The sequence below is a fragment of the Dendroctonus ponderosae genome, unplaced genomic scaffold, assembly GCF_020466585.1.
Source record: "Dendroctonus ponderosae isolate FM_Combo_2020 unplaced genomic scaffold, Dpon_F_20191213v2 Dpon_F_20191213_4, whole genome shotgun sequence".
NCBI lineage: Eukaryota > Metazoa > Arthropoda > Insecta > Coleoptera > Curculionidae > Dendroctonus > Dendroctonus ponderosae.
The window spans coordinates 3783520-3811367 of record NW_026018611.1 but is presented as its reverse complement, the minus strand read 5'-3'; the positions used below and the strand labels follow the sequence as shown (position 1 = coordinate 3811367).

The 27848-nt window shown below is 36.4% G+C and overlaps 6 protein-coding genes across 8 annotated transcripts; 2 read left to right on the top strand and 4 right to left on the bottom strand.

Annotated features, from left to right (window-relative positions):
• The first annotated feature begins 33 nt into the window (after window positions 1-33).
• On the top strand, window positions 34-9696 carry LOC109546843 (serine protease gd). 2 transcript variants are annotated; one of them, XM_019917980.2, is made up of 11 exons: window positions 34-371; window positions 4338-4805; window positions 7385-7559; window positions 7724-7864; window positions 8031-8399; window positions 8468-8534; window positions 8585-8781; window positions 8837-8977; window positions 9062-9209; window positions 9277-9428; window positions 9479-9696. In XM_019917980.2, the coding sequence occupies exons 2-11, from the start codon at window positions 4557-4559 to the stop codon at window positions 9688-9690; spliced, it is 1851 nt and encodes a 616-aa protein (XP_019773539.1). In that variant the 5' UTR covers window positions 34-371; window positions 4338-4556; the 3' UTR covers window positions 9691-9696. The 2 variants fall into 2 exon arrangements, with proteins under 2 accessions (XP_019773539.1, XP_019773540.1); XM_019917981.2 differs by having other exon boundaries at window positions 35-371; window positions 8157-8399.
• On the bottom strand, window positions 9691-12747 carry LOC109546842 (DNA polymerase eta). Its single transcript, XM_019917979.2, has 6 exons — window positions 12493-12747; window positions 12126-12260; window positions 11635-11930; window positions 11322-11580; window positions 10896-11269; window positions 9691-10833 (listed from the first exon to the last, which is right to left on the bottom strand). Exons 1-6 carry the CDS (start codon window positions 12723-12725, stop codon window positions 9788-9790), a joined length of 2343 nt encoding a protein of 780 aa, XP_019773538.2. The 5' UTR covers window positions 12726-12747; the 3' UTR covers window positions 9691-9787.
• Window positions 12748-13104: 357 nt separating this feature from the next.
• On the bottom strand, window positions 13105-15794 carry LOC109546853 (tubulin gamma-1 chain). Its single transcript, XM_019917996.2, has 8 exons — window positions 15606-15794; window positions 15466-15546; window positions 15129-15299; window positions 14634-14868; window positions 14380-14574; window positions 14076-14319; window positions 13837-14019; window positions 13105-13772 (listed from the first exon to the last, which is right to left on the bottom strand). Exons 1-8 carry the CDS (start codon window positions 15652-15654, stop codon window positions 13575-13577), a joined length of 1356 nt encoding a protein of 451 aa, XP_019773555.1. The 5' UTR covers window positions 15655-15794; the 3' UTR covers window positions 13105-13574.
• Window positions 15795-16853: 1059 nt separating this feature from the next.
• LOC109546850 (dynein axonemal assembly factor 1 homolog) lies at window positions 16854-21053 on the top strand. The gene is made up of 8 exons (XM_019917994.2): window positions 16854-16978; window positions 17035-17216; window positions 17281-17412; window positions 17908-18149; window positions 18206-18270; window positions 18331-18416; window positions 18469-18636; window positions 18692-21053. The coding sequence occupies exons 1-8, from the start codon at window positions 16878-16880 to the stop codon at window positions 20950-20952; spliced, it is 3237 nt and encodes a 1078-aa protein (XP_019773553.2). The 5' UTR covers window positions 16854-16877; the 3' UTR covers window positions 20953-21053.
• On the bottom strand, window positions 21045-24057 carry LOC109546851 (putative protein TPRXL). Of its 2 annotated transcripts, XM_048665512.1 has the most exons (8): window positions 23935-24057; window positions 23696-23749; window positions 23297-23324; window positions 23020-23143; window positions 22776-22977; window positions 22630-22695; window positions 21796-21858; window positions 21045-21682 (listed from the first exon to the last, which is right to left on the bottom strand). In XM_048665512.1, exons 1-8 carry the CDS (start codon window positions 23987-23989, stop codon window positions 21255-21257), a joined length of 1020 nt encoding a protein of 339 aa, XP_048521469.1. In that variant the 5' UTR covers window positions 23990-24057; the 3' UTR covers window positions 21045-21254. The 2 variants fall into 2 exon arrangements, with proteins under 2 accessions (XP_048521469.1, XP_019773554.2); XM_019917995.2 differs by having other exon boundaries at window positions 22776-23143.
• A 576-nt stretch (window positions 24058-24633) lies between these two features.
• On the bottom strand, window positions 24634-27377 carry LOC109546776 (sodium channel protein Nach). Its single transcript, XM_019917886.2, has 10 exons — window positions 27277-27377; window positions 27031-27225; window positions 26814-26973; window positions 26622-26752; window positions 26489-26570; window positions 26301-26426; window positions 25393-25552; window positions 25144-25309; window positions 24978-25075; window positions 24634-24922 (listed from the first exon to the last, which is right to left on the bottom strand). Exons 1-10 carry the CDS (start codon window positions 27375-27377, stop codon window positions 24774-24776), a joined length of 1368 nt encoding a protein of 455 aa, XP_019773445.1. The 3' UTR covers window positions 24634-24773.
• Window positions 27378-27848: the final 471 nt, after the last annotated feature.

Genomic DNA, 27848 nt, shown 5'->3' with positions numbered 1-27848 from the left:
CTTGAACCCGGTACCCTAAAACGCATATTTATTCACAAGAATCTCAAGATCATCAGTACCAGAAATATTGTCTGACATATCTTGATTGGTAATTTGCGCTGTTTCCTTGCCAGTCCATCATAAATGTGCGAGTTCTGTTCGAGTAGAAGTCAGCGCTTCAGCTTACAAACTTAATTATTTATTTTGCAATAATAATTGGCAGCTTTGGATCGGCCAATTAATTGATGGTTGGCTTGTTCAGCAGTTCAACTTTGAACAGACGCGATAGTGGTTTTCCTTGTGATGTGACTTAAAAAAAAACTTTATTGGATTCTGGTACGAGTTAAGAACGGTGAAGAAAGCAAAGAAGTTAAGGAAATATACAGAAAATGGTAAGAGGGTGTTTTTTATGCATTGCCTTCAGGCCTAAAGCACTTTACTCAGGAAAAACTCAGGTTTTAGAATGTTTTATTTTATAAAATATTTGCTATATAATTTGGACAGGCATATGCAGTCATTATCTTGTATATCCTCATGTTAAAGCAGCAAAAAGTGGTCGGATATTTCTAACTAAATGCCAAGGTGTTCAGTCAATTTCAATTTTTCTGTGTATTTTCAATCTGGCCTAGAAACTGATCCTGGAGAATCCCACTTATTCAAATTATTACTGCAGCTATTCGATATAAATGTTCTTACTGATTTTCAACTGTTTTTGAGTTAATAACCAATATTGATTGAAATTTGGCCACTCCATTTTTGCATCTAATTTGAAATTTACAGAAAAATGTTAAATACAAAAGTTGTGGATGTTTAAAGATGAAAATTTTGATTTAATTGAACACAGTAACTTAGAAAAAATGATTTCACATTCCATTGAATGATTATATATAAGATAAAAATATATAAAAGAATAAATACTCTAAAACGAATTTTCGGGCAACTATTAGGAAAAGTGAAAATATGTGAGTAGTAAGAATTTGAGTTCAAAAAGTCAGTAAGTGCAAAATGGGGAATTTGATAAATTATTCTCAAAATGCTAAAGATTTCATGAAAATCGCGATTCAACAACAGCAATATTAAATCACAAAAAAGGAAATAACGTTTAAACAACCTGAAAATATTTTGGAAAATTTCCTACTAGCAATTAATCAGACAATAATCCTCTAATTAATTTCAAGTTTCCAATGATTATTAAGTTGTTTTGAATGGGTCTCTTGATAAATTCAAATAATTCACCTTTTCATTAAGTTACCCACTATTATTTAAATTTTTAAGCCTTTAATTTCAAGGCTAACATTTGGACTGCCTACGCAGTTTGAAAATTGTAAGTCGTTCCTTATGTATGGAGACATTTAAGTGTGAATGTAGATATGGATATTTCACAAATACGCGCAGATGAAAACGTAACAGCTTCTCTATCAAAGATTTTTTAAATTTATCAAATTTAACGTATTTAAAAATCATGGTGATGTATTATCTTGTTCCTTATTTCATAACCCCATTACCAATTATTTAACAACATCGACAATTATACTATTAATAGTTTTATTGAGTGTAATTTCGATAAAATGTATGTGCGTTAACGACTGGGATTCACGCTTTTTGTCTTAATTATTTAGTATTCAACAGAGCACTTGCCTTTGCAATTGACGCAAATAGCTTAGAGCCGGTTTAACGTTTCAAATGTTGTTATTTGCAACTTCTCGGGCATATTAAAATAGACGCAACAGTAACGATAGTAAGACTAACACAATAAATCTATCAAGTCAAAGGCACGTAGTAGTTTGTCTCGAGAATTGCAAATAATATTGTAGTGTAAAAGTAATAAAAGGACAAAAAACGTGAATTATAAAGTCGAGAGAATTGGCCCCAAAAACATTACACATCAAAGGGTTTCTTATCTAATTTACTAGGAAATAGTAGACGAAACTCATCTAGAGATTTGCGTTAGAAATAATTGGAAACACAACAGAAAATGTGCTGCCCATTCTAAAACTTTGCTTCGCAAATATCTGCAGTTGTCGTGTGGATTTTAGCCAAATGTTGGAAATATTAGCGAAGTTGGTGCAGTTTACTACTGATAATTTAACCTGGTCAGATGTTAATAATGGTTAAATTTAATTACAGACTTGGTACGTAAATAAGCGTGATTTCAATAAGTTGCGAGCATAGAAAATGCACACTTTGACGACAGATTTCCATTAACACAATCATTATCTGGATATATTTCAGGAATTAAGGAAATCGTCATAAATTTTGAGGTCAGATAATTTACTCATTACAAATACACATTTCATGTCATATGAATGGGAATCCTTTTAAATTGACTATATTTAGCCACAGAATATGATCATTCATTACGTCAAGTGATAATAAATCAACCATTCAATATCCAGACAGTACGGTCTATTATGCTGTTCTATGCTAGAAAATGACCCAAACCACAAATTGCCACGATAATTGGTGATTATGACCAGAACCGGTCTTCACCCCAAATGTTCCTATTTTTTTATTAATTGTACTAATTAGCACGTATATCAAAAGAGGAAAAGAGTTGAGCTCCAAAGGAGAAAATATTCACAGTCACATTTAGGATTTTCTTATTTTAAATCAAACAAATTTTTACCTAAGCGATGAATCCTCGTGTTTTTGTCTAATTGAAGCTTCGGTAATCAAGAATTTTAGATTGTACTTTTATAATTTGTAAACCTGATATAGGGTCTATTAGATTATACTTGACTTGCTTTAGCTTATAAACGTTCCCAGAAGGATTTTTCCTGTGCATACATGAGCAGAACTGTAGGCATAAAAATGCCGAAATTCGGATCTTTAAATTGCGTTATTTAATATTTTCCAAGATTCCTGATTACCTAAGCTTTATTTTTTTTAATGCATCGACTAGATCAAAAGTTACTTGACTTTAAAACAAGAAAACCCAAAATGTGACAGTGTGCGTCTGAACAAGATGCGAAAACGAATAGACGTAAGAATCCACGTAAGACAATCATTTCTAAAAAACGTTGAAAACTACACAGGCCCATAGGATCTTAAATAAATTCTAAGGAAAAAAAGTACTTAAGACCAAAAACAAAAGGAGCTGTTAAGCATTTTCTATAATCAGGAAAATATCTTGCTCTGACTGGGAGAAGGTTGATGCAGCAAGATTCAAAGGCTATAGAAAGACAGAAAAAGGAGATTGAAAAATTAATGACAACCCAAATCACACCAACTCTGAATCCTGGAACTGGAATAAATATCATCAGTTTTACATCGAAAATATAAATACTACCCAAGGGCGGATCCAGGAGGAGTCATGGGGGTCATAAACTCCCCCTTATGCTGGCTTTAGTTCGACTAACAATTAATTTCATAGACAACAAAAGACTGCAAAAAAGATTTTGCAGCACAAAACAAAACACCCAAATCTAAGACTGCTTAAAATCAAGACTTTTTTGAGAAAACTGCCCACATTTCCTTATCGATAGTTCACTTTCTAAAAGGGTCATTGATTTCTCTCTGGAATGATGTAAAAATTAGCGTTCTTGCTCATTTTGCTTCCGAAGAATGAGCAAAAACGGGATAGAAAACATGAAACTTTGGTATAATCTTGCACCTAAGTGTTTTATATTCAAATTTCGCTTTCTGGGTCAAAACTACTCGAATTTTCAATTCTCTATCCAGTGATGCCAAACCGAATTCTGTGACTCAAAAGGTTCTTGAAAAGTTTCGAAACAAGCAGCATCATGTTTGAGGCGGTTTTGAAACTCACTCAAAAAAAAACATGTAAATCTAAAACTTCTTGAAATCAAAACTTTTTTGAGAAAACTGCCGACATTTCCTTTTGAATGGTTGACTTTCTAAAAAGGCCATTTAGTTCTCTCTGGGATGATGTAGCAATTTGCATCCGAGAAATGACAAAAACGGGACAGAACATGAAATTTTGGCATAATCTTGCACGTGTAATTGTTATGGGGGTCATGGCCCGCTGACTTGAAATTTGCGCGTAAACTAGAAAATTATCAAAAAACCAATAAATATTTAAATAATTATCCTTTCCATGTTCTTGACCTGATTTGAAAACCTCCAAAAGTTAAATGTGCGTAATCTGGTAGCGAAAACAAAGTTATGCGAATTTAAATTCGACCATCAACTATTCTGCCTGCATCCTGGTAGTCGTTCGTTTGTTGCTAATAGTATTTTATTTATATTTACGTTGTAAAAGTAGGACTCGATAATGAACGGTGTTACATAAGACCCAAAAATAATTTCATCGGTCAATATTTACATCAGTTTTTAAATGCGACAGTCAAAATATGCAAACGTGTTAAATAATTTTTCAATTTTGTTTTTTGTTTCAGATACACTGCCCAAATTATCAGATGCACTTGAAGTAGGCGGTAGCCAATCGTCTCAAAGTGATTTTCCTTTGAAGCAAATTATAACTTTTGAAACATTATCAATAATTAAAAAGCCCTCATAACATACGCATTTAAAAATAATTGATTTAATTGGAAAAATTACTACGAGTTTTCGCGTTTAGAGACGCTACACGACAGTGTTCCTGCGTTTTCGAAAACATGTTCATCCCACCTGTGATAATATTCTTAGTTCTACTAATCGCGAATAATCCCTGCTGTGGATTTAGACGATACTACCCACGAAATGTGGACACTAATCAGTACCCAGTGCAAAGCCCCTGCCCGTCGATATTTCGATATGGAACTGACCAGAATGGAAATTTGATAGGAAATATCCAAGTTGATCAACCTGGTGCTGCAGGAAGAATCACTTTAGAGGTGGAATTGTCCGTCGGCAACACCGTGCAGGTAATAGTTTGATAAATTCGCAAATATCCATTTAGCAATTAGTAGATAGAAACATTTAACCTGCCTTGGCATGGGCGCCGTGGAAAATCCCACAGAATTGATTAATTCACTACTAAATCTCGGAAGCATTTTACTAAACAGCATTATTAAATTCATCCGATTGCTATTGTTTAAATCATCATCGACACGCCACGATTAAAAAAATTAAAATAAATTGACGCAGTTTTTCAATACACGAACAAGCCGGTTCCAAACGATGCAAATCATCGATCAAAAATCATGGAAAATAAAAATAGAACCTCACGCTTCGACATGGAAAAACTGGTTTGTTACTTGAATAAATCGACTCAGTATATTGGAGACGAATTATTCAAATTCCAGGCAAAGTGTTTCGTAGATATTTGAACGTCTTATATTTTTTGCTTGGTGTCAGGAGTCCAAGTTTGCAGCATATTAATAAACATATGGATGATTTGTACGATTTAGATAGAAGGTATTTTTTCCAAATGAACAAAAACTCGCCAATGTTTAATTTTCGATATACCGGATGTCCAGAGGTCTAGCGTGAAGGAAATAAATTACTTCAAAACATTTGGCGCACACAGAAAGTGGTTTATAATAGAGTAGAAAGCACTCAGACGCATATAATTTTTTTCTCAAAAATAAGGGTCAAAACCACCATTCATTTCATGTTCTGCTTGCTTTTGGTTAAAAGTATTGGTTATTATAAACTGTGTCTTACGTTTGCGTATTAAATGAAAATACTAAAGATTTTACTACTTTGACGCGTCCTGATCGGTCACTAATAACGAATTATCTGTTAGCAGCACTCGAAAATTAAACGCTTTGCTCGAAAACGAACAATAACCATTATGTAATCATTAGCACCTTCGATCAGCGGAATCACTCTCGAAAAGATTGCAAAGTTCGGTTCTAAATGAAAACGACTTTCAGCAAAAAATCCGATTTTCTGAGCAGATGGTGGAAATACGCAAAATATCTCGGCAACTATTATTTTTCCGCCTGTAGCCTAAAAATAGTCACAAATAGAAAGACGAAAATCCTCGTTGGGCAACAAAACTGCACTTTTTACCCCAATAAATAAGTTGAGACGATGAGGTCCGCCAAATCACCGAAAATAATTTTAGGTAGATTTTTCCTATCGGAACTATTTGCAGTTGAATGATTGCAAAAACAGACCAAATAAAATTGATTAATCAGAAACTTAAAACAGGGTTCTCAGAAGTAAATACCGTAAATTCAGGTGTAAAAAGAGTTTGCCCAAATAAGAAAAAATCCGTATATACATGGATCCGCAAAACTTCGCTGTCGAAAACCAGGGCTTCAAACTTCACTTTGAAAAGGACACAATTATAAATTTCATCAAACCGGTTTTATAAATTTTCATCATCAAAATGTTTTTTTCTTCAGAATTGAACAGACAATTACGATGTATTTTTTATTCTTTAAAAAACCAGTAGCCTACCATTATTTTCTTCAAAAATATCCAATAACTGGTAAAAATAAAAAATAAAAAAATATTTAAAATAAGCGCCTCTTACAACCTTAAAATTTATCAAACCGTTTTGCAGAAATTCCTAATTTTGTATGTTTCGAAGTAAAATTGGACACCCTGTATTTGGAAAACGAATCTTCTGTAGACCCATGTATATGTATTTGATTTTTGAACAAGGCTATTTACCTCTGAATGTACAGTACGTATTTCTGAGACAACCTGTATATTGTATATCAGAACATATGAATTTCGTCCGAACTTAAAAAAATATTTATGTGAGTGCTAAAATAACTAAACGACAGGAAATTGAACCATTTTTTAACAAATTTTCATTATTTTACGTGTTTTTTTACGTAATAAAATGAGGAGTCCGATGATATAATAAAATTCTCACACATCAAAAAAAACAATATCAGTTTCAAGAAGCATTGGGAACTATTGTACTAATTGCCGTGTGTAGGTTTTTCTCCTGAAACTTCTCAATTCATTTTTAAATAAACTTTTTATTTTTACAGTTGAATCTTTTGCTCGTAACTGAACAATAACCCTAAATTAATTATTAACATAATCGATCAGCAGAATCAGTCTCGAAAAGATTGCAACATTCAATTATAAATGAAGATAACTTTGGGCGAAAAATCCAAATTTGTGAGCAGGATAATGGACATAAACTTGCAGAATTTAAATTTTCCATCAACTATTACTTTTCCGTATGAAGCTGAAGAATAGACACAAATAAAAAGAATAAACCTGTCGGTACAGGACGAATAAAAATCCTCCTTGACCACTAAACAATGAGACTCGTCAATAGAGCAGCCGCATAAAGCCTAAATCATCAATTTCAATTTTAATTCGATTTTCCTGGCGAAATTATTTGAAATTGAGCGCGTTTATATGACCGGACCAAATAAAATTCAGTAATCAAGACAGAGGACAGAGAATCATCACACAAAATAAAACAGTTTTAAGACGCTTTGAGAACTATTAATTGCCGTTTGCGAGTGTTTCTCCCAAAACTCCTCAATTCACAGTTTGTTGAGTTGAAGTTATAATGCATTTGCAGGATTACAATGGAAAAATAGTCTTAGCCGAAGATAGAGAAAAAGTCATCAATGATATCATGAGCAGAAAGCCGATTTTGTACAAAGTGCTGTTCCCTGCATGGCAAAACTATCCGCCAGCAGTTACAAAAATTGTGGTAAATGGAAATCAGATTTGCAGTGGACCGAGAATCCCAAGTAAGCATATTTAGATGAAAGCAAAAAGGAGTATTATAGTGCTTGAATTGTATTACCTACATAAGCTCTATCGACTTTTCTCTTTCCAAAATTGGCCATTTCCTCTGGAAAAACCATTTATCTGCCTGGAAAAAAGCAAAAGAAAATAAAATGTTTTTTTTTAGTTCAATTGGTGCCAGTTTTAACAATGATTACCCTTCAGCACAAGCTCACCTTGGGCATAACGCCGCTGATCTCATCTTCTGATCCTACAGTGGACAGCTCGACCTTATTCAACAACTTACCGGAGGCATCGAGTTCACAAGGTAACTGAAAGGTCTCCTGAAAAATAAATCTATGGAAATAATATTAGATATTTATCTAATCAGGGTACTGAGTTCCACCACAAAAAGTCATTTGTATCGCAATCCCCATTCTGAATGTTCATTCTACTCAATTTATATAACGAGTTATTATAAATTGCTCTCTTAGGTAACGAATACGTATTCGATGTGCGAGTGGAAAATTTTCCAAATAACATCTACAGTGGCAATTTTAACAGACGCCCCGACTTTAATCCGTTCTTCAACCCTCACAATCGGTACGGTTTTAATCCAGATGGCCCGCCGCCGCCGCCGCCTAATGGGCGGCCTCCGCCTCCACCTCCCAATGATCACAGACCGCCGCCACCTCCATACGATGGCCGACCTCCTCCATACGATGGCCGACCGCCTCCATACGATGGTCGACCTCCTCCACCTCCTCCTCGGCCAAATTACCAAGGCCAAATCAACCCTCAAAACCCGTTCTTCACTGGCTTGTCCACACCGCAACCTTCAAGGGGAGACGCTGAATCACAAGGTAAGAAAAAAGCGACTTGAAGTCCTTGCCAGGCGTGCAACGCTCTTTACTGGGATAAATTGATTTAGGCAACAACAATCCGTTCTTGGTCAGTCCAGTTATCCAACCGACTACAGTTAAGACGGAGCTTACAAGGTAACATTCTCGTTGAGTACACTCTGAAATATCTAAAAAAAAATGTTTAGTGGCACAACTAACAAGAATGTGGACGAAATATGTGGAAGGCCTTTGACAACTAATTCTCTGATCGTTAATGGAGCCACAGTTGCAAGAGGCGCTTATCCTTGGCTGGTAGCAATTTTCAAGCAAATGAACTACGGCCAGTACGGCCTCAGCTACATTTGCAGCGGATCGCTGATATCAGACCGACATGTAGTCACAGGTAATCCGAGCTAATAAATCTCCGGACCAGAAAATTAATTTAAAATGGTTTGCAGCTGCTCATTGCGTGAAGCAGGAGACCACGCGAGCTAAAGCCAGCGAAATTGTTTGCTTCCTTGGGAAACTAAATATTAGGATGTGGGCAACTGCTCCAGATGAGCGGAGTGTTCAGCCCGATTCAATAACAGTCCATTCAGGTGAGTTGCTATGCAAATTTATCTCCAAGCACTTTTTCTCCCAGCTGCTGGAAAAGCGTGATTACCCTAAAACATATATTTCAGATTACAAACCCGGCTCGGCAGACGCAGATATTGCCGTCATAACTTTTCTAGATCCAATTCAATTTACCAGAATGATAATGCCCTTATGCTTATGGCAAGGAGACACTGATTTGAACAAAGTTGTTGGTGATATCGGATCGGTTGTCGGGTAAGCAGGCTCTACAATCAATCGTTTCGATTTGCTTACCAAAATACGAAATTTCTCTTGCTAACAGTTGGGGAAGAGATGAAAACGGCGATATCAGCACTGCAGAGCCCCGACTGGTGAATATGCCCATTGTAGATCATCTGCAGTGTCTGAAAGGCGGTAGCTCGTCCACAGTTCATGCCCTGGTTGATATTGTGTCCCAAAACACTTTCTGCGCTGGTAAGTTACTTAACACAACACTTTCATCCCGATAAAGCTATGTTTTTTAGGTTTTCGAAATGGTTCCGGTCCTTGTAACGGCGACAGCGGTTCCGCGTTCCTTTTGCGAAAAAACGGCGTATTTTATTTAAGAGGAATCGTTTCGACAGCGTTGTCCGAAGCTACTCACAGATCTTGCAATTTACAAGAATACGTCGTCTTCACCGATGCAAGCAAATACAAAGACTGGTTACTAAACATTATGAAAATAAAACCGACTTAATGTAAATAATGTTTTTAATTGCGTATACAACAGGGCTTTATTTCAAACTTAACTGCATTTAAATCATAATAAGGTTAACAAAAAATTTCAATTAAAATTAAACAGATTTTAAAAATCCTAATAACTTTTTTTGACCCTTGATCTTGGGCTTTGCCGCGTCCTCCTTCATAGCTCTGCTGTGGGTTGAATTGATTTCTAAATGCAGCCGTTTGGCTGCATGGAAATCCGCATGCACCTCCCAATTCGCTTCAGGAATATTCCTATTACATTCAGGGCAAATTTTATCAGTTGGGTTTTCAGGTTCTTGGGCGCTCAAGTTTTTGAAATAATTCACTATAGGCTGTTGAGGATTTTCTCGCAATTTTCTCTTGCTAGCCTTTTTTGTTGGTTGCTGCTTCACAGGCTCGCTTTTATACAAGTGAGCTTCACTTTTCACCATACTTATAACGAAGTGATAATCCAAGTGCGACTGATAATCCTGGCTTTCAACAGTTTTGCCACAATCAGCACAAGTTTTAAGCGTAAAATCCGCTTCGTCCGCCATCTCGCCAGTCACTAAAGCAGAACTGACAGCATCTGATTTTTCTTCTCCACTAACAACAGCAGAACAGCTATCGAGCTCTGTGGAAACTTCGTCTGAATCATCCAGTCCCTCCAGAGATTTTGATGTGTCAAAGTTTCTAACACCCTTGCCGCTGAAGTACCTGTTAAAGAAGGAACTTCGGCCTTCGACATTATTTGAGTCTTCAATTTTATGGAAGGAAATCTCGTTGCTTATGGAGTCACCGGATGAATCACTATCTTTCCCAGCTGCAATGCTTTCAAAGCCAGCCACTTGTTGATTCACAATTGACTCTGGATGGACTTGCTCGTAAAATACTAAAGAACCATAGTCGACATCATCTCCTTCGGTCATTTGTGAGTATAAAGAATCATTGTGCGATTGATCTGCGTCGTCGGAAGTGTTAGAAAAGTCGGCTAATTTTTCGCATTTTTCCTCATCCAAACAGGAATGTTCGTTGTTATTATGGGATTCAGTAGCGCTTTTACTTGTGGACTCACATGCTTTTTCCGTCACGGCTTTAAAAAAGGAGGTGATTTCTTTCACCTTTTTTACATCCTGAAAATGTCCAATGCTGAGCCCTGAAGAAATAGCCGTATTATGTTTTGTTAATTATCTAAGCAAATGAATTAAATGAACTCACCTAAATATATAATGCAAAAACTCCCATCCGCTCTTTGACAATTTTTCTGGACAATCTGAAGAGCTGTTTCAAAAATTCGCCTCTGCTCATACGAACCCAGTGGATGAGACTTCGAATTGATCATCTCCTCATCCCCAATGGATTGGCCGAAGTTCACCACAATTTGCTTGGCTCTACGGCAGTTTTCCTCCAAGTCTTGTTCCAGTCTCTGTGCCATTTCATCGGCAAACTGATTCAGCCAGTATTCCACATCTTCTTTTGTGCAAAGCGCGGATTTGCCGGGAAACTTTTTGCAGCAACCAATCGACTTTGCAACCAATCTAGTGTTGACTGGTTCGGTGTCGATTCCTTTGGCAATATTAAACAACCAGGCCCTAAAACAGCGATTTCCAATCCATGAAGCCTGAATAAGCTGAATAGACCTACGCTGATTTTTCATCGAATTTCTTGGCTAGTTCTCTTTGGGTGAACTTGGATAGCTCGCCTAAATATTCAATGTTGAGTTTCTCCATAATGCTATTGCCGAACTTTCCTCCTAAACTAGTTAATTTTCTTACGGGAGTTTTCTCGTATAAATGCGGCACAGATTCATGGGGCAAAATGGTCTGTTTGTTCGGTTTATGCAAGCCACACACCAACTTTGCCAGCAGTTTATTATGAGCTATTCCAGCTGAGCATCTATAGCCTAAAGTGTAGGAAAATACTCCAGGAGTTACTTAAAAATGCCTTGACATCTTACCAGTTACTTTAAACACTTCAGCTCGTATTTCTTCTGCAATTATTCCACCTACGGCGAGTCTATAGTTGGCTTCATCAAAAGCTCGATGCCTGGTAACATTTTCCACAAAATCACCAGTAGCATTGCCGACTACGAAGGTATTGAGTAACTTTTCGGTTGTAACATCTTCTTTGAGTTCAATTCGTTTTTCTACTGCACTAGTTATGTCCAAATAGGCTTCGTCTACAGAAGCTCTTTCTAAGAGAGGCGTGAATGTTTTTAGGACTTCAGCGACACTTTTGCCGGCATCACGGTATCTAAATGTTGAAATGTGTTTTTTTTATTACTCACTTAGAAGCGCAGTGAAAGTAGTCAAATCACACTCATTTAAAGAAAGAATATTAATTCAGTAAAAAGCTGAAAGGTAAATGGCTCAATTTCTACAATAAAATTATGTAGTTGCAGTTTAAACTGAGACTGGCTGAACTGTTGGTAGAATAAACGGCTTTTACTTTGATAAATTTGCTTTTCCGCGTACATCTGGAACTTTGACTAGAACAATTTCGGGGCATTTCTCTTTGGCATCATCTCCTCTCATGTGCCTGGTAACGCCTTTTTCTCTTGCTGGGTAGTTTACAGCAATTATTCTACAAAAAAATCGATAAAATAACGACTTGCTAATAGAAACTTCTTAAATGACGTGCTAGAGTTCTAGGAGTTCTTAGTGCTTGCTTTCAAATGAGTCTAAGGAAAAGAGGGCTAAAAACCACACTCTCTTGCAAGTTTGGACTGGCAAGGTTTGTATTTTGTTTAATAATGCTTTTGAATACTAAATACGCATAAAATCAAGTTCCTGCATATTTAATAAGGGGTGCTCACCCTCCTCCTCTCCATTGATTATATTGCACAACAGCCAAAGGTTTCCCTTTCAAGTCGGGATTCAATTTTTCTTCAACTTGGCAGAAGAAACAATCCATGTCAATTAATAAAACAATTCGGTCTGTATGGGTCATTTTGTAAATTAGAGCTAAAACAAGTAAATGAAAACACGCAAAATTTGAATGATTGGTTTGTTTACACACTGTTAACCAAATTCTTCGTCTTCTAAACATCTTTTACTACTCTTGAGGGGCAATAGCTTGAGCCAATGACCAAATTTATATAACTAACGATGAAAATGCGTAAATTAATCTAAGCTGGTTTAAACATGTACATTTAAATATAAGGACAATTGTAGAATGTTAACAAGTACCTTCATTGACGCGTGCCACTAATAACCACATTATGAAAAAATTAAAACGCCTAAAACAAAATTCAATTCTAAAAAAATACATTTATTAATTAGTATAAATTATATTATTAATGGTTATTATTAACAATTAACTGGAGGTAAACTAATGGCACAAAACGTTTCCTTCTAATAGGAAATATAATATTGAAATTCCTAAAAATCACTAAGAATTAGAAGCTGTGAAACTCATTCCCCCAATCTTTCAGGTTCAACAAGTTTTTTATTTCATTGTAACCGCTTTAACAAGCTAAAGCAAGTTTTCCATAGACGCCAGAAGTAATAGGTAATCAACAATTTGATGGCTGAATGTAAGACAGCCCAAATTCATCAATTATTCTTATTTAAAGAGAGTTAAAGAAAACTCCTATCTACCATATAAAAATGACAAAGAAACTTAAATGTTAATTTGCCGGGAACAAGTGCAACTCACCATTCGCCACAACTTCAACAAAAACAGTTCAAGACCCTCGAATCAATCTCCTGGACTTCATTCAGTGCGAACTGATTGAAAAACACTTGTTCTACATTAACAGGATAACGAAAATAGGAAGCCGTTAATTGGTAATTCGTAATCTGTAAAACTTAAAACTATTCAACAGACCATACTCTGTAATAACTAGGCATAGAGAGCGATTTGTTTGAACAGTAACTAACGATTTTAGTTGGTCTTTTAGTTCAGTTTACTCGAATAACTGCAATAATCTTCCTTGGTTGCGGCAATGTATTCGTCTACGAGATCTTGCACCACTTCTCTGCTCGAATCCAACTCATCCAGGTTGTCTTTGAACATTTCCTCTTTCCGAAACTGGTCCAAAAACGCCTCGCGCTTCCGCAATTTATCGTATTGGTTCAGCGCACGATCGAATAACTAAAACCCGATTGGAAACGTTTCGTGAGCAAAAAATCTGGGGTTTCCTGAACAAAACACCTACCGAACTGATATTAGTATGATTAGCCAACATAAGGCCAGATACGCGATGAGCTGTAGATACATAAGGAGATTTCCTCGATAGAGCAACCTGAATACTCGCAGGTCCCCAGGGAATAAATTGAGCCAGCTTTCGTTCCCGGATTCTCTGCAAAGACTTGTGTACTTGTGTCGGATCGACTTCTCCCTGAAACAATAAGGAAAGTTGATCACAAAATCTAAAAAAAAAAACATTCCAAGTACTTGAATAATATTCAGTATTGAAATAAAACAATGCTGGGAGCTTCTATCTTGAGCTGTGGAAACCATCATATTTTTCGGCTGCAGCAGCCGCCTCATTACATCCAAAACCGTGGTCTTTCTAACGCTGGCTTCATCTGTATCGGTGGAAAGCGGCGTGTAGCCAGTCATGAGAAAATGAAGCCGAGGAGTTGGAATCAGAGGCGCTAGAAGTCCCAGTAGATCATTGTTCATATAGCTCGGATATCTGCAAATAACAACATTGTTTTTACTAAAAACACAGTGCAAATGAATTATTTGAGCTCACCTTAAAGTCGTTGTTGAAACAGACATAATTGTGCTAACCAAGCTATTTATCTGGGTAAACGTTGGGTTTTGAATCTTCAGCCTGTCTGCTGCTATCCTGTTTAGGGCTGTATTATCCAACACCACTACTGAGTCTGCGACCTCAGTTAATCTCTTTAAAGTGAGAAGAGAGTTGTATGGTTGAACGACAACATCACTGAAATTACAGTTTCATAAACCCCAAGTTGAAATAAAATTATTGCTGGCAAAACTGACCTGATCTCATCTAAATTAGGAAACACGCTGTAAGTCTGAACTAGTTTTTTCGGGAACCTATCGGAGAGTTTTTCTAATATATTGGAGCCCATGCCCGACCCAGTTCCCCCCGCAATGGAATGGCATAGGACAAATCCCTCCAAACTATCACTGCCATCAGCTTCCCTATCAATTATATCAAAAATCTCCTCGTTTAGCTTATCACCCTGTGAGTATCCAGAAGCCCAATTATTACCTGAATAAAAAAACAGTGCATACGTTTTTGCAAACAATAACAATGTATGTAATTAAATTCCTAAATTATTAACATCTTGACAAAGAGCCACAGTGAAGGAAAGTGATGTAATTGTGAAGATTGTAATCCCTAGATTTAATATATTCAACTGTTCAATCTCTGGTTGATTAAATATGGAAAGCTGCTGTTTTTTGTAGATAGATGCAGATTATGATCTGATTAATGTAATAAAGAAATAATGAGTAAATAAATAATCTTACCAGCACCACCGCCATTTTTAGACAAAAAAACATTTTCCTGATTATACAACTTTGAGTAAGGCGAGTTTAAAATGGTGTTGATTACTCTGGGCTCCAAATCTAACAACACAGCTCTTGGAATGTAGTGTTCATCGTCTGCTTGGTAGAAAAACACATCCTTTCGATCAATACCTACAAATGACTTCCATGTTAAAAAAACAAAGTCTTGAGCCGAAAGGGGCAAATGGCAATAACACAGATTAAACTGGTTTCGCCAAACAAGCCCCAATATCGGTTTGCAGTTATTTTAACATTGGTCTCTGTCCACACCAAACAACAAGGTTATTGTACTATTTACCTTCTGTAGCAAAATCTTCGAGTATTCCTTCAGGATTTATGCCATGTTCCATACATAGACGCTTCCAGAATTCGAATCCAACTAAAAGCCATATATTTAAGGGAAAATCTATTCAATTCGTCAACAAACAATTTACTTACTTTGGTTGCCGCACTGGCCCAATTGCAAGGTAATCATTTCACAAGGCATAGTGACCGCTTTATTTTCAATAATTAATAACAAAAACCGATTTTGCAACAATTGTTTAAATGTTTAAACAAATCTTTACAGAAAAACGACGTTTCCAACTGGGGTTGTTTGACAGTTTAATTAATTTCCATTCAAAGTTGTGAAGCCTCTGATTGGCTTAAACCACTGACAGACATTTAATGTGAAAACAACAGATTACTGAATAGAGGAAGCGAAGCACTTTGGGATCCGCGAAAGCCGTACATTTTGATACATGGTGTTTTAACAGACGCTGTGAATTTTAATGTGTAAAAGTGGTCGAGAACATCATTTTGGCAGAAATTGGGTTACGTAAAGTTATTGGAAAAATAATGTTCTATATGGCGAGAATTTTGTTAACTTCGAACGTGAGGATCAAAAGAAAATTACGAAAAATATAGTTTTACCACTGGCTTGGGCGCAGTCTTTAAACAATTTAACACCAAAAACTGATGCGCCCTTGATTTCTCTCCAAACTAAATTGTTTTCCAAGCTCCTGTTATAATTTTTAATGAAAAAAATACTGGTTTGAAGAATAAAACCGGTTATTGCCGAAAGTAATACAATGAAAATGAACTGAATACATTGATTTTATGACTAACTTCGGCCTTCCATTTTTTGTTGTTTAATTAAACAATAAAAAAACAATTTTTCTACTTCGTAAATTACAAAGTAGAGAAATAAAATTTCATTTTATACAAATATGTTTTTTTAGCCGGCTGTAGGACATGTAAGTAATGTTAAGATAAACGACAGGACATGTATTTACTTTCTGGTCACCCTGTATAAACACAACTTTTTGTGTGACTGACGGTATAAATGAGAGAGAAAACCTACGAAGAAAGATACGTGTCTGCTGGAAACATGATATTTTAACCACGCCTCCCGCAATCTCGTTTTCTTTGTCTAATACAGGTATTTATAGCTCATCCTTTTTCCGCCCATATTATTTGACTCATTTTCATTGGCTAACAAGTGTGCGCTCATTTGAATATATAATATCAGATATCATATACTGTTTTATTTTCAAATATGCGGTCTATTTAATATCCAGCGTATATTCATAATTTAATTTTTATTAAACACTTTTCTGAACTTTTAAATTCGAATCAATTCGCAGAAAAAATTGTTGTACAAGCGTAAATAACGGTGGTTGCTAAGTTATTAGTTTGTTAATCAATAATTAATCAAAAACCTTTCTAGACATGGCAGCTATCACGGAAAAGCCTCTCGTTTCAGAAAATGTTGAAAATGCTGGAAATACTGCAAACTATGGTGCGCTTGATAATATATTCAAAGGACCAAGGTATATGTCTCTTAATAAGCCAGTATTACATCACTTACTTATGAATGTTTTTTAAGAATGACGAAAGAATTTATAAAAAAACACTGCAAAGAACAGAAGTTATATCAAACGCCTTATTTAAACGATGTTCTCTATCTGCACTTCAAAGGATTTTCCTACATAGAAAACCTAGAGGAGTATACGGGGCTGAAGTGCTTGTGGTTGGAAAATAACGGAATACGGCAAATTAGTGGATTAGGTGAAGCAGTTTTATGCATTTTTTATAAAATAAGAGATTCATCGAATTAATATAAAAATTACAGATCACCAGCAAGGACTGAGGAGTCTGTTTCTTCACTATAATTTGATTAAGAAAATTGAAAATTTGGAAAACTGTCCTATTTTGGACACGCTGAATCTTTCCTACAACCAGGTGAAAAAAATTGAAAATTTAGGTAACTATTCATGTGGAATTCATGGAATGTGAATGAAACTGTCTAACTTAAGCGCTAGTTCAATTTACATCCAATTTTTCAGCCAACTAAATATAAAATTAAGATTTCGCGCTTACCACTAGTCTGCCCAATTATATGTCCATATAGTTCATTAGCATCAAGGTAAAAAAAAATCTGAGGAAAACGCCAAAAAAGCCTCAAAGTTCTCATGAAAGTGATCGACTGAATGTTCCAACTTAAAAATGCGCTTTTTTTCCAAAATTGCTCTACCGCTCGAAAAAATACTCCAAATCGGCGAAAAGACACTTGAACTTTCACAAAATGGGCAATTTTTCGACACAAAACCAAAAAATTTTCCAAAAAGCAAATATCATACCCTAATAGCACAAAATAAGAAGTCGATCAGCCAACGAATTTGTATTTAAATTGCCTCTAAAAATCATGCAATTACTTTATTATAATTTATTATTATTATTATTGTTATTACTATAACAGATTGTATCAAGCCTTTGCATACACTCAACTTGGCCCACAACTATGTAGAACAGTTAGAAGATTTCGAGCATCTGGAAAAGCTGGCGCAACTTTCAGTGCTGGATTTATCCAATAATCATGTTGACGACCCGCTAATTGTTGAAACCCTCAGCAGGATGCCCGAATTAAGAGTCCTGAACCTGATGGGAAACCCTGTCTTGCGTAAAATCCCTGCTTATAGAAAAACTCTCATATTAGGATGTGTAAGTATTCAGCCTTAAGCATCTTTCGACCTGGCAAATCTTCTTCTCATATACAGAAAAACCTTCAATATTTGGATGATCGGCCAGTGTTTCCTCGGGAAAGAGCTTGCGCCGAAGCTTGGTATGTTTCAACTTAGGGGCTTAATGAACAAAAAGGTATCACTGACAATAATTTATATAGGCAAAGAGGCGGAATTACGGAAGAACACGCAGAAAGAAAACGGTGGATTGATAAGGAGCGACAAAAGATAATGGACAGTGTCGATGGTAACCGTGAATAGCTTCAATTAAAGCACGTTTAAACCGAATTTTGCTTCAGCCCTCATTGCTCTGCGAGACAATAGAAGAGCGGAGCGACTAGCGCAAGAAGCAGCACGGAATCCAGATAGCGGTTTTTGCACTTCCGTAGCAGAATCAGAAACCGAGTCTGAGAGCGTATCGCAACCAAATCTCGATAACTATGCAGTTGAAGTGCAAAACGATCCCGGTATAAGTAGTAGAACCATAAATAATACCCCACTTTTTAACTAAATATTTCTTAGACAACTCAGAGCCTGCCAGAGTCATTCCGGAGAACCAAATCAGCTCATCTGATGAAGAACCTGAGCAAACCTACAATTACGGGCGGGAAACCGCAAATGAAGATTCCGACTCAGAATCTTCTGATTCCGATTCAATATCAAACCGGTCGGAAGATTTCATGACCGACAGGCAGACCACTGAAGATTACTCGGCTTACCGCTCGAGAATTTTCGATTTTTCCAGAAAAGTCCCTGTTCAAAAAAAATTACTAGTGGAAGAACTAGACGATGCACAACCCAGTACAAGCAAGCAGGAGTTGAATGAAGAAGGTGGCAAATTGATAATTGAAGAAATAACAGAAAACGCAGATGCAAAAGAAATGGATGTTTCAATTGATGATAATTCCACTAAAGTTAATGAAGAGCGCATAACTGCAGATAGTGCAGCTGAAATAGTCAAACACCCGGTATCCGATAATATTCTTCAATGCGGTGAAGAAGCAGATTTAATTCAGTCTGGTGCTGAGACGGTGCCCCTACAAGAAATTACGATTGAAACAGAACAAACCAGCAATAAGGAAAACCTGCAAACTGACGCTACTCCTGCACTAGAAGCTCCTGATCTTGCTGGAACAACATCAGAAGAGAATTCGAGTAAGCGAGATCTCTATATCATAGCAGAGCGAATGGATTTAAAGCAACTCCAGGCAAAACTTGCTGAAAAATCTGATACCCCTCTTTGTGAGAGCGTTGAAGAGAATGTTTCGACATCTACACAACTCGCCCTGGAAACTGGACTTGTAGACCACAGTTTCACTAAGCGGGATCTCTACGTTATTGTAGAACGCGAAAATGTCGCGCTACTCCAGTCAGAGCAGCAAAAATCTATTTCTAGCTGCACGGAGGAAAATGTTGAACAAGCAATGAAACAAGAAATTGCCAAATCACAAAAGAAGCCCAAGAAAACAAAAAGTATTTTCACTTTATTTCATTCAGCAGATGTTGATCAAAGTTCGTCGACAGACACCGAAGAAAGCGCAAGCAGTGACTCAGAAGATCCCGAGCCAAATGAACGACGACTATTATTAAAATCACTGGACAAATGCGACTCCATCAAGGCAACTTCCATGGAAGTAGGAGAAGGCGACTTTACTGTCCAAGTCAAAACCAAAGAAGACCTACAGGCATGTCTTTTAGGTTCGAGCTCTTCTCGTCCTAAAGACGCAGCTTCCTCTGAAGACGTAGCTTATAGAGAGTTGATGGATTGGAAGCTAGATCTTCCCGATCAAAACCGCATTATTCTTCAGCCGATCCAACGCAAAAAGCCCATTGCCCAGGAGTTGGACAGTGAAATTTGCCAATTGATAGTCCAGGCCAAGTCAACTGAGGAAAAGCCGGAATTTGAAATAGTGCCTCCAAAAGATATTGCTGAAGAGGATGTCAAGATCATGTACCCTCAAAATGTTAGCGAAAGCATTTGCTACAGATCCATTTACACCCAGCGGGGGATTGAACTTAAGGAAGAAGACATTAAGCCCCCGATGGCATACAATGCATTAAAACTCTCAAAAAACCACCCTGTATACGAGCAACGGGATGGAGTCATGTGTAACCCTGGCCAAAAGGAAGATGAAGACGAGGAACCTCATGTTGATAATGGAATAATTGTCAGCAACACCATAGCAGAGGTGAGAGAAGGAATGAGGGAGTTCAATAAGCACTTTGAGGCATTCAACGAACAATCTCGACTGGCGCGTGAAAAACTTGTAAAGGAATACAACGACGCTTTGGAGAAAGAAATCAAAATCGTCGATAAATTCCTATCGATGCAGCAGAGCAGTTGCAGAAGAAAATTTGCCCGAAAGCCAATCGAGCCGAGGAAAGTCGAAATTACTGAGGAATATTTAAAGAAGCACTTCGAGGAAATGGGCATGTATTCCCCAGAGGACCTAAAAGAGGGAGACTTAATCGAGAAGCAAGCGAAACCTCCAAGTAGCCAAATGAAGCAGGATATTGAAGGGTTTGTAAGTGAGAACTGTGAAACTGAGAAGAAGTTTTTGGCTCAGTTGGAGACTTTGAAGCTAATCGTGGAGGAGGAAGAGGAGGAGGACCAAAGAAAGAAAAGCGAGCTTGAATTAGAAACTAATAACACAGAAGGCTGCGAAGAAAAGCGTTTGGAAGAGGAGTTAATTGAAGAACCTGAAGCCGAAAAACAAGTTTATGTTACCAAAAGAAATGTTACCTGTTCACTGGAAATGCAGCTAGCGCAACAGAAACATTAATGTTTGAATGTACCCACATTTCCATAATTGTATTAACATTATTATGTTGACTGCAAAAACCCTTTTTCGATATGGGTTCAATTAAACAGCAATTAGTTTCATTTGGTTTATTCCCTCTAAATATACGTTCAAAAAATAAAATGGTATGCACTTACACTAATTGGGTGAAACTCGAATTTAAATATCCAATATTCGTAGCCATTGCAAAGTCGGTTTGTCATAAATCAATCATTTTTTCATTAAATACCAGCTCATTAAAAAAAAACGTCTAACAAGCTGCTACTTATCACAGTTATCCCGATCTAGTGACTTTCCTTGTGCAGCCTGGTATCATGAACTGCATGCTCTATCGGATGATGCCTTTCGTGTTCATGTGCCAATTTTGAGGGATGTGCTCTATTCTCATGCGACTTCACTACTCCGTGTTCTGGGTGGGAACGTCGCTCATGTTCGGGACGTCGTTCATGATCATGATGTTGCGCTCGTTCATGTCCGTGACGTCGTTCATGTTCATGATGTTGTGCTCGTTCGTGATGGCGCTCATGTTCATGATGTTGTGCATGTTCCTGATGGCGCTCATGTTCATGATGTTGTGCATATTGGTGATGGCGCTCATTTTCATGATGTTGTGCACGCTCGTGTTGATGATGTTCGTGCTCTCGCTCATGTCCATGAACATGCGCCCTATTTTCATGAGCTCCATGTTGAGATTCTTGGTGCTTTTCGTGTCCTGAAACCAGAACAATTTTTTTGTCAATAAAAATGTTTTTCTTTAAATTTCTATACATTTTATGACCTAGAATTTTGCCATAACTTTTTAAAATGTCTATTTTTTTTACTTACCAAGCAAATGAGAAGCCTGTCTGGAATGGGATTCGTGACCTAAATGGTGCGAACGGCTGTTACCTAAAAATGTTTAATATATTTAAAAATACATATATCGACTTTTACTGAAAACTTTACAAAATCGTATCTTTCCAACAGTTGAACAGTTAGTGTTACTCAGTTAAAAAAAATATACACTTTTTCAACCAAAGCTCTTTCAAGCTCGACTGCGGGAAAATGGTTCTAGTATACAAGGTGATTCAAAATATCGATAAAACGAGATTATTTTGATATTTAAACGTTTCAGAATATAAATTCGTTGCCTTTAAATGAAAACCGGAAATGTGGGCTTTTCAAAAGAACAGTACAAAAATGGCAGTATAAACAGTACTGACAAAGAAAACCTCCGATTTCCATCCATATTTAAATAAAATAGGCAAAATCAGGCGGAAAATATAACATAAAATTAAAAGTTACTGAAAGCAAAAGTTAAAATAATAAGCGTCGCTCTACGACTCAAGTGCGAAATTTACAACGTTTGGTTCCTTGCAAAAATCTTTAAATAATAACATTTTTTTCATTTGGATTTATTTTCTTGACTGTGTGAAATTGTTAATATAATTTTTCTTTCCTTGGTTTCAGTCAAAATGTGAAATAAAAATGTTCATATCGTTTATTTCATATAACGCTTCCGCGAGACAACAACGCCATCATCAATTTTAAATCTGATGATGGCGCTGTTGTCTCGCCGAAACGTTATATGAAATAAACGATATGAACATTTTTATTTCGCATTTTGACTGAAACCCAAAAAAGAAAAAATATATTTAAAACAATTTCAGTTATGCTTACCCTCAGATGGACCTCCTCTGTATACTGTACTGCCCACACTGCAGTAACATGGGCACGTGGGAGGCCCTGAAAAATAGTTCAGTTTTTAACAATTTATTCAAATTGAAGGCGGAAAACTAAAAAACTGAAGTGTCAAATATACTTACTAGTAGGACTGGAAGTAGGTGAAGAAGTGGTAACAGCTGAACTAGGAGCAGAAGGGGTGGGCTCAGGAGCAGAAGTGGGGCTCGCAGGAGTAGTCGTGTGGGTCTGAGGAACAGAAGGTTGGCTCGTAGGAGCAGAACTGTGGGTCACAGGCTCAGAAGTCTTGGTTGTAGGAGCAGAAGTGGAGGTCATAGGCTCAGAAACCTTGGTCGTAGGAGCAGAAGTGGAGGTCACATGCTCAGAAACCTTGGTCGTAGGAGCAGAAGTGGAGGTCACAGGCTCAGAAGTCTTGGTCGTAGAATTAGAAATGGGAGTGGGACCTCCAGAACCGGGCTTAGTTCCTCCACTAGACGTAACTAAACTTGGCTCACTTGCAACAAAGAAAAACACGTAAAATCACTTACAATATTTCATTGACCCGAAATGAATTGAATGAACAGTTTGCCTGAATTATATTTATTCGTCCTTATAATTTATTATTTCCTATTGGAAAACTTCACTTGCGATAATTTTTGCTACTTACGTTGACCCAGAGTGACCAGCTGGTTTACCTGAAAATTAAATAATATTTAGCAAAACGTGTAGACGCCGAGAGCAACATAAATATTTGCAAATCATTTTGAGCTTTCTGTACAATGAATGAGACCAATGCTTTCCTTCTTTTTAGCACATCAATTATTGAATAATTTATAAGAAATATATTCTCAATAATTCCAAATGTTTAGTTTTATTTCCACTATACATGAACACAGAAAAATTGAATCAAACTACTGATCTCATGAGAAATAGAGCAGATATTTCAGTTCTGCGCAAATAAGGAAACTTTTTCTTATCCAACACACTAAGAAATAAGGGATATTAAACTTGCATAAATTAACGCACTACACACCTAATTCTAATTTTAATGCTTCAATTAACTTACATGTTATAATACAACTTCCATCCGATAGCCTGGATTTAATAGAGTGTTTTGCGTCTAAAAAATACAGCAAATTCAAAAGGTGTTGGAAAAATCGGAGATTTTCACTTATAAATCCAATCATAAAAATTATCAAATTAGTGTTTAATCAAACAGTGAAAGTCTCGATTTATCAACAATTAGGAGTTTGAAATTTTTAGTAATAATTGCAAAACTCCTATAGGAAATCAATGGAAACTTACCACTAATAGCAACCAGCACCAAAAAAATACTAAAAATGGAAACTTTGAATCCCATTTTCAATTATTTCTAGCTAACGAGTTTGTTAGCTACTGGTGACACAACTATATCCTCAAACGGCCATCTCTTTATATAGTCCAGGATTTCAAGTGGAATGTGCAAAAATTCTACTAAATATATTTAAATACGACATTGGATAGGTGGAAAATTCTTTTAGAATGATAACTGCACAATTATGCGAATTCTACAGAAAAGGAACAGATAATTCGGCTTTTTAAAATAACTTCTAGGTCTAGGACATACCGCGCTTTTGCGTTATTTTCTACTTACTTAATCGTTGTTATAGCCGATGTTTTCTGGATATTTTACAGTTTATTTAATGTACCTACAAAATGCGATTAAATGTGCAGATCGTCACGAATCGATATTAGTACTATCAAATAGCTGTGGTCGAACAATTTAGCTTCGAGTTCATCCGCTTCTTGAAACTGGGCGATTTAATAAAAAAATCAATTTTTGAATAATAAAGGACATGCGAATTTTTAAATTTTAAGTATCTGGTTCACCTTTAAATTGCGCGGAAATTCAAGATTTAGATTTCTATTTTTTTAAATTTATAGTGCTGAAAAAGAAAATGTATTCTACAAAATATGAAATAAAAGAAAAATAAAGAATATTTAAGATTTTCAAGAAAATTAATTAATGCCACTAGCAATATGGTCTTCGAACGGTTTTGCTTTAAAAAAATTCTGAAAAAGATTGCCAGATGGCTTTATATAAGTTGTATTTTGGGCCGTTTTTCGCCGTAATCAATTAAACTCCAATAAACCAAACATTGAGCTTAAAACCACGCCATTAGAGTGGTGCTTCTAGCCTTCAACAATCTCTTTATGTAGTTGTTAAAAGGGAGGAATATTAGATAGTAAATTATCTCAACAAAACTGAGAAAACTGGCGCCGACGAAAAGTGTTGAAGCGCTGCCAATTGATACTGAAAAATACCGGAAAAATCAAAGCCAGTTTGACTAAATAAATCTGAAACGCACCAACAACATCCAAATGGCCTTTGACTACGTTTCTTTTGAACCTCTCTGTGGGAAGTTTCTCTAGAGCGAGTTCCAACATACCAAACTCCTCTGGCACACTGTCGGGAAAATTGGGTGCGTAATAGAGAGTATTTTGCTTAATAAGTAAATAAGTGATGTTTCTTACTCAAATGTTTCCTCTGTAACTACATCTAGCTGGATTTCCATACAGCTGGGGAGGCAACTGCATTCCAGACCGATTTTCGTGGAACCTGGAGGTTTTTGAACCGTCAACTCCCTCAAGTTCTGTTGAAGACAAGCCAGGCCTGAGAAGTTGCAATGTTTCTCATAGGCTATAAACAAGAAAAACTCCTTGTTTTCAACATAAAAACCACAATTGCACTGCAAAAATTGACAATTTAAAGTAAAAACTTGCTTAGATTCGGCATTAAGTGGTGAGCACATCCACATTTTCTCAACTGGGCATCTTTGCGGCATTGCATTAGACATGCACTATAACTATAAGAATTGATAACGTCCAAATAGTTTTCTTCGGCAAAACGGCATTTTCTTTGATGGATATTCAAGCTTTTTACCTGAAAAACAAAATTGTAGAGACGTTCTTCCAGTTTAAGTATTGATTTGAATTTAATTTATTCATAAATTATTATCATTACATTCCCCGATTATTTCCCGTGCAAGAATGGGGGTTCAAAGTATAAAAACAATTCATTTTTGGGTTTCCTTTTCCAATATGGAAAACTGCCAAGTTGCCTCTTGTATATATTTATATGCTTTTCTGTAGCAAGTTTTCTGCTAAAATACTTTGAACAGCCGTTCAAGACTTATATTTATAGGAAGTTTATTATCCAACAACCGTCTGAAGTATATGTATAGGTACAGTTTTCCCCGAAGCACCCTGTATAATTTCTTTAGGGTTTTAAGGACATTGCGACTTAAGTGAGATTTTTTAAAACGCTGTTGTGATAACAGCTGGGAAATTTGCGATTTTGTCTCATTTCCGTATTTTCTCTAAATCTTCAATACCGAGCGTACCAAAATAACATTTTAATTATTAATTAGTATTTAACTATGCAAAATTAGTTGATTTTTCGTTTAGAGAACTCAATAAACCTAAGAACGGAATAAAATTCCTGTGTATTTTAAGTAAGTTTTTCGTTTCATTGTTCGATAGAACATGCATAACTAATTTTTCCCATAAAAAATATTTCTAAAACACTATCAAAATATCAATTTATTTCTCCGTCGCGAATATATAAATCTAATATTTGTTTTTTAGGGAATTTAACTCAATTTTATCAGTATATCCTCAATCATACCCACCTCTGGCTCATTCTCAATATCTTTTAAATTAAAAGTTCTTTTTGTTTTCGAGCTGGGCACCACTTGAATAAAATCTCGTTTCGATGTTACCGTAGATGGCACTTCTAAAGGCCCCAAAATATAAACCTGGCCAAAAAAACACCTTCAGTCCCCTGAACTCCCAAGAATACTCTCAAGTGAAACTTTACCTGCTTCCGCCCATTTAACTCCAGTTGTAAAGAACCAGGACCTAGAGTTCGATTGGAAATCATTTGGAGCTTGAGGGCATGACTTCTGGAATGGAAAGATGGAAGATTTCTAAAAATTAGTTTGAGGACTAACTTGGTTTGTATAGAATTGAGCCCATAGCAAACTCCCAAGTCGGTGGTAATCGGTGCGAAATGCTTGCAACACTCGAAGGGATTTTTGTTCCAGGCGCAGCCCAGGAAGGTTTCTGAACAAGTGCTTTGAACCTAAATAGCAAAAAAAATTCAAAATAACTGAAGCTAATTGGAAAAATGCGTCTCTTGTTACTTGGTTTGCAATATCTGAAATATTGGTCAAGTAGCACATAGGATGAGGATTTCTTTTATGGGGGCCACATATTTCCATAGTGAAAAAGTAATTTTCGTCGTAAAATGCCAGCTCTTTGACCATCTCATCCAAGGTGTAATCGTGAGGATCGCCGTAAATTCTATTGAGAAGGAATCGTTCCAATTACCCCAGTTTTTTCTGATTTACTTGGCCCTACTTATCGGAAACTGTTGCGATTTTGTCGTCGTTTTTCACATCGCAAACGAAAACAGCCGGAAACTTCGAATCCCACTCGGTATAGCTAGTTTCCACCATAAAACTGATCGCATTATTCTGATAAGAAATCCAGGTGGAATACATTAGAGTTATGGATATATACCAACTGGTAGAGCAGCTGAGAACCCAAAAGAGCCTTTAAAAAAATTTGCAAAATTTAGGCGCTCAACTGGCTGTTTTCTGTTACCTTTCAGACCAATGTCGCCCAGGTTCCGCTAGGTACTTCAGCCCATGAAAGGACGAATTTAACATGAAATTTTTCAACAAGGACTGATTTTCGTAGTCCATTTATTCCCTGAAAAGCAGCTTTAGTTTGCAGGAATGAATAAGCATCGAAAATTTTCTTTTTTCATTTTTATACCCCACATTTACAAACAGCGGTATCCGGAAAGAATCAAACGGATGAATAAAATATGATTCCTTTGTGCTTTAAGCTTGATGCATCCCATAATTTGTACATTTTTTTTGGGAATCAGAGGCTAATTATTTGATTCAAGCATGATAGTTTAGGGCGAAAAAGGACGTTATTCAAGTGATTCGATTCATTCGAAAATGTTCCTTCGTTGGGCAAAAAAAATGTTAATCCATATGGACCGCAACAGAAAATTAAGTTTTGGAACATCGATGCCTCCTGGCTTGTACGAACATAAGAGTACCTTAAACATTGAGATTATTGAAAATTAGATCACGAATTTTTGGTGTCACAATTTTCGATCTTATCCACGTTTCGGACAAGAACAACTATTTCAAATGGAAAGC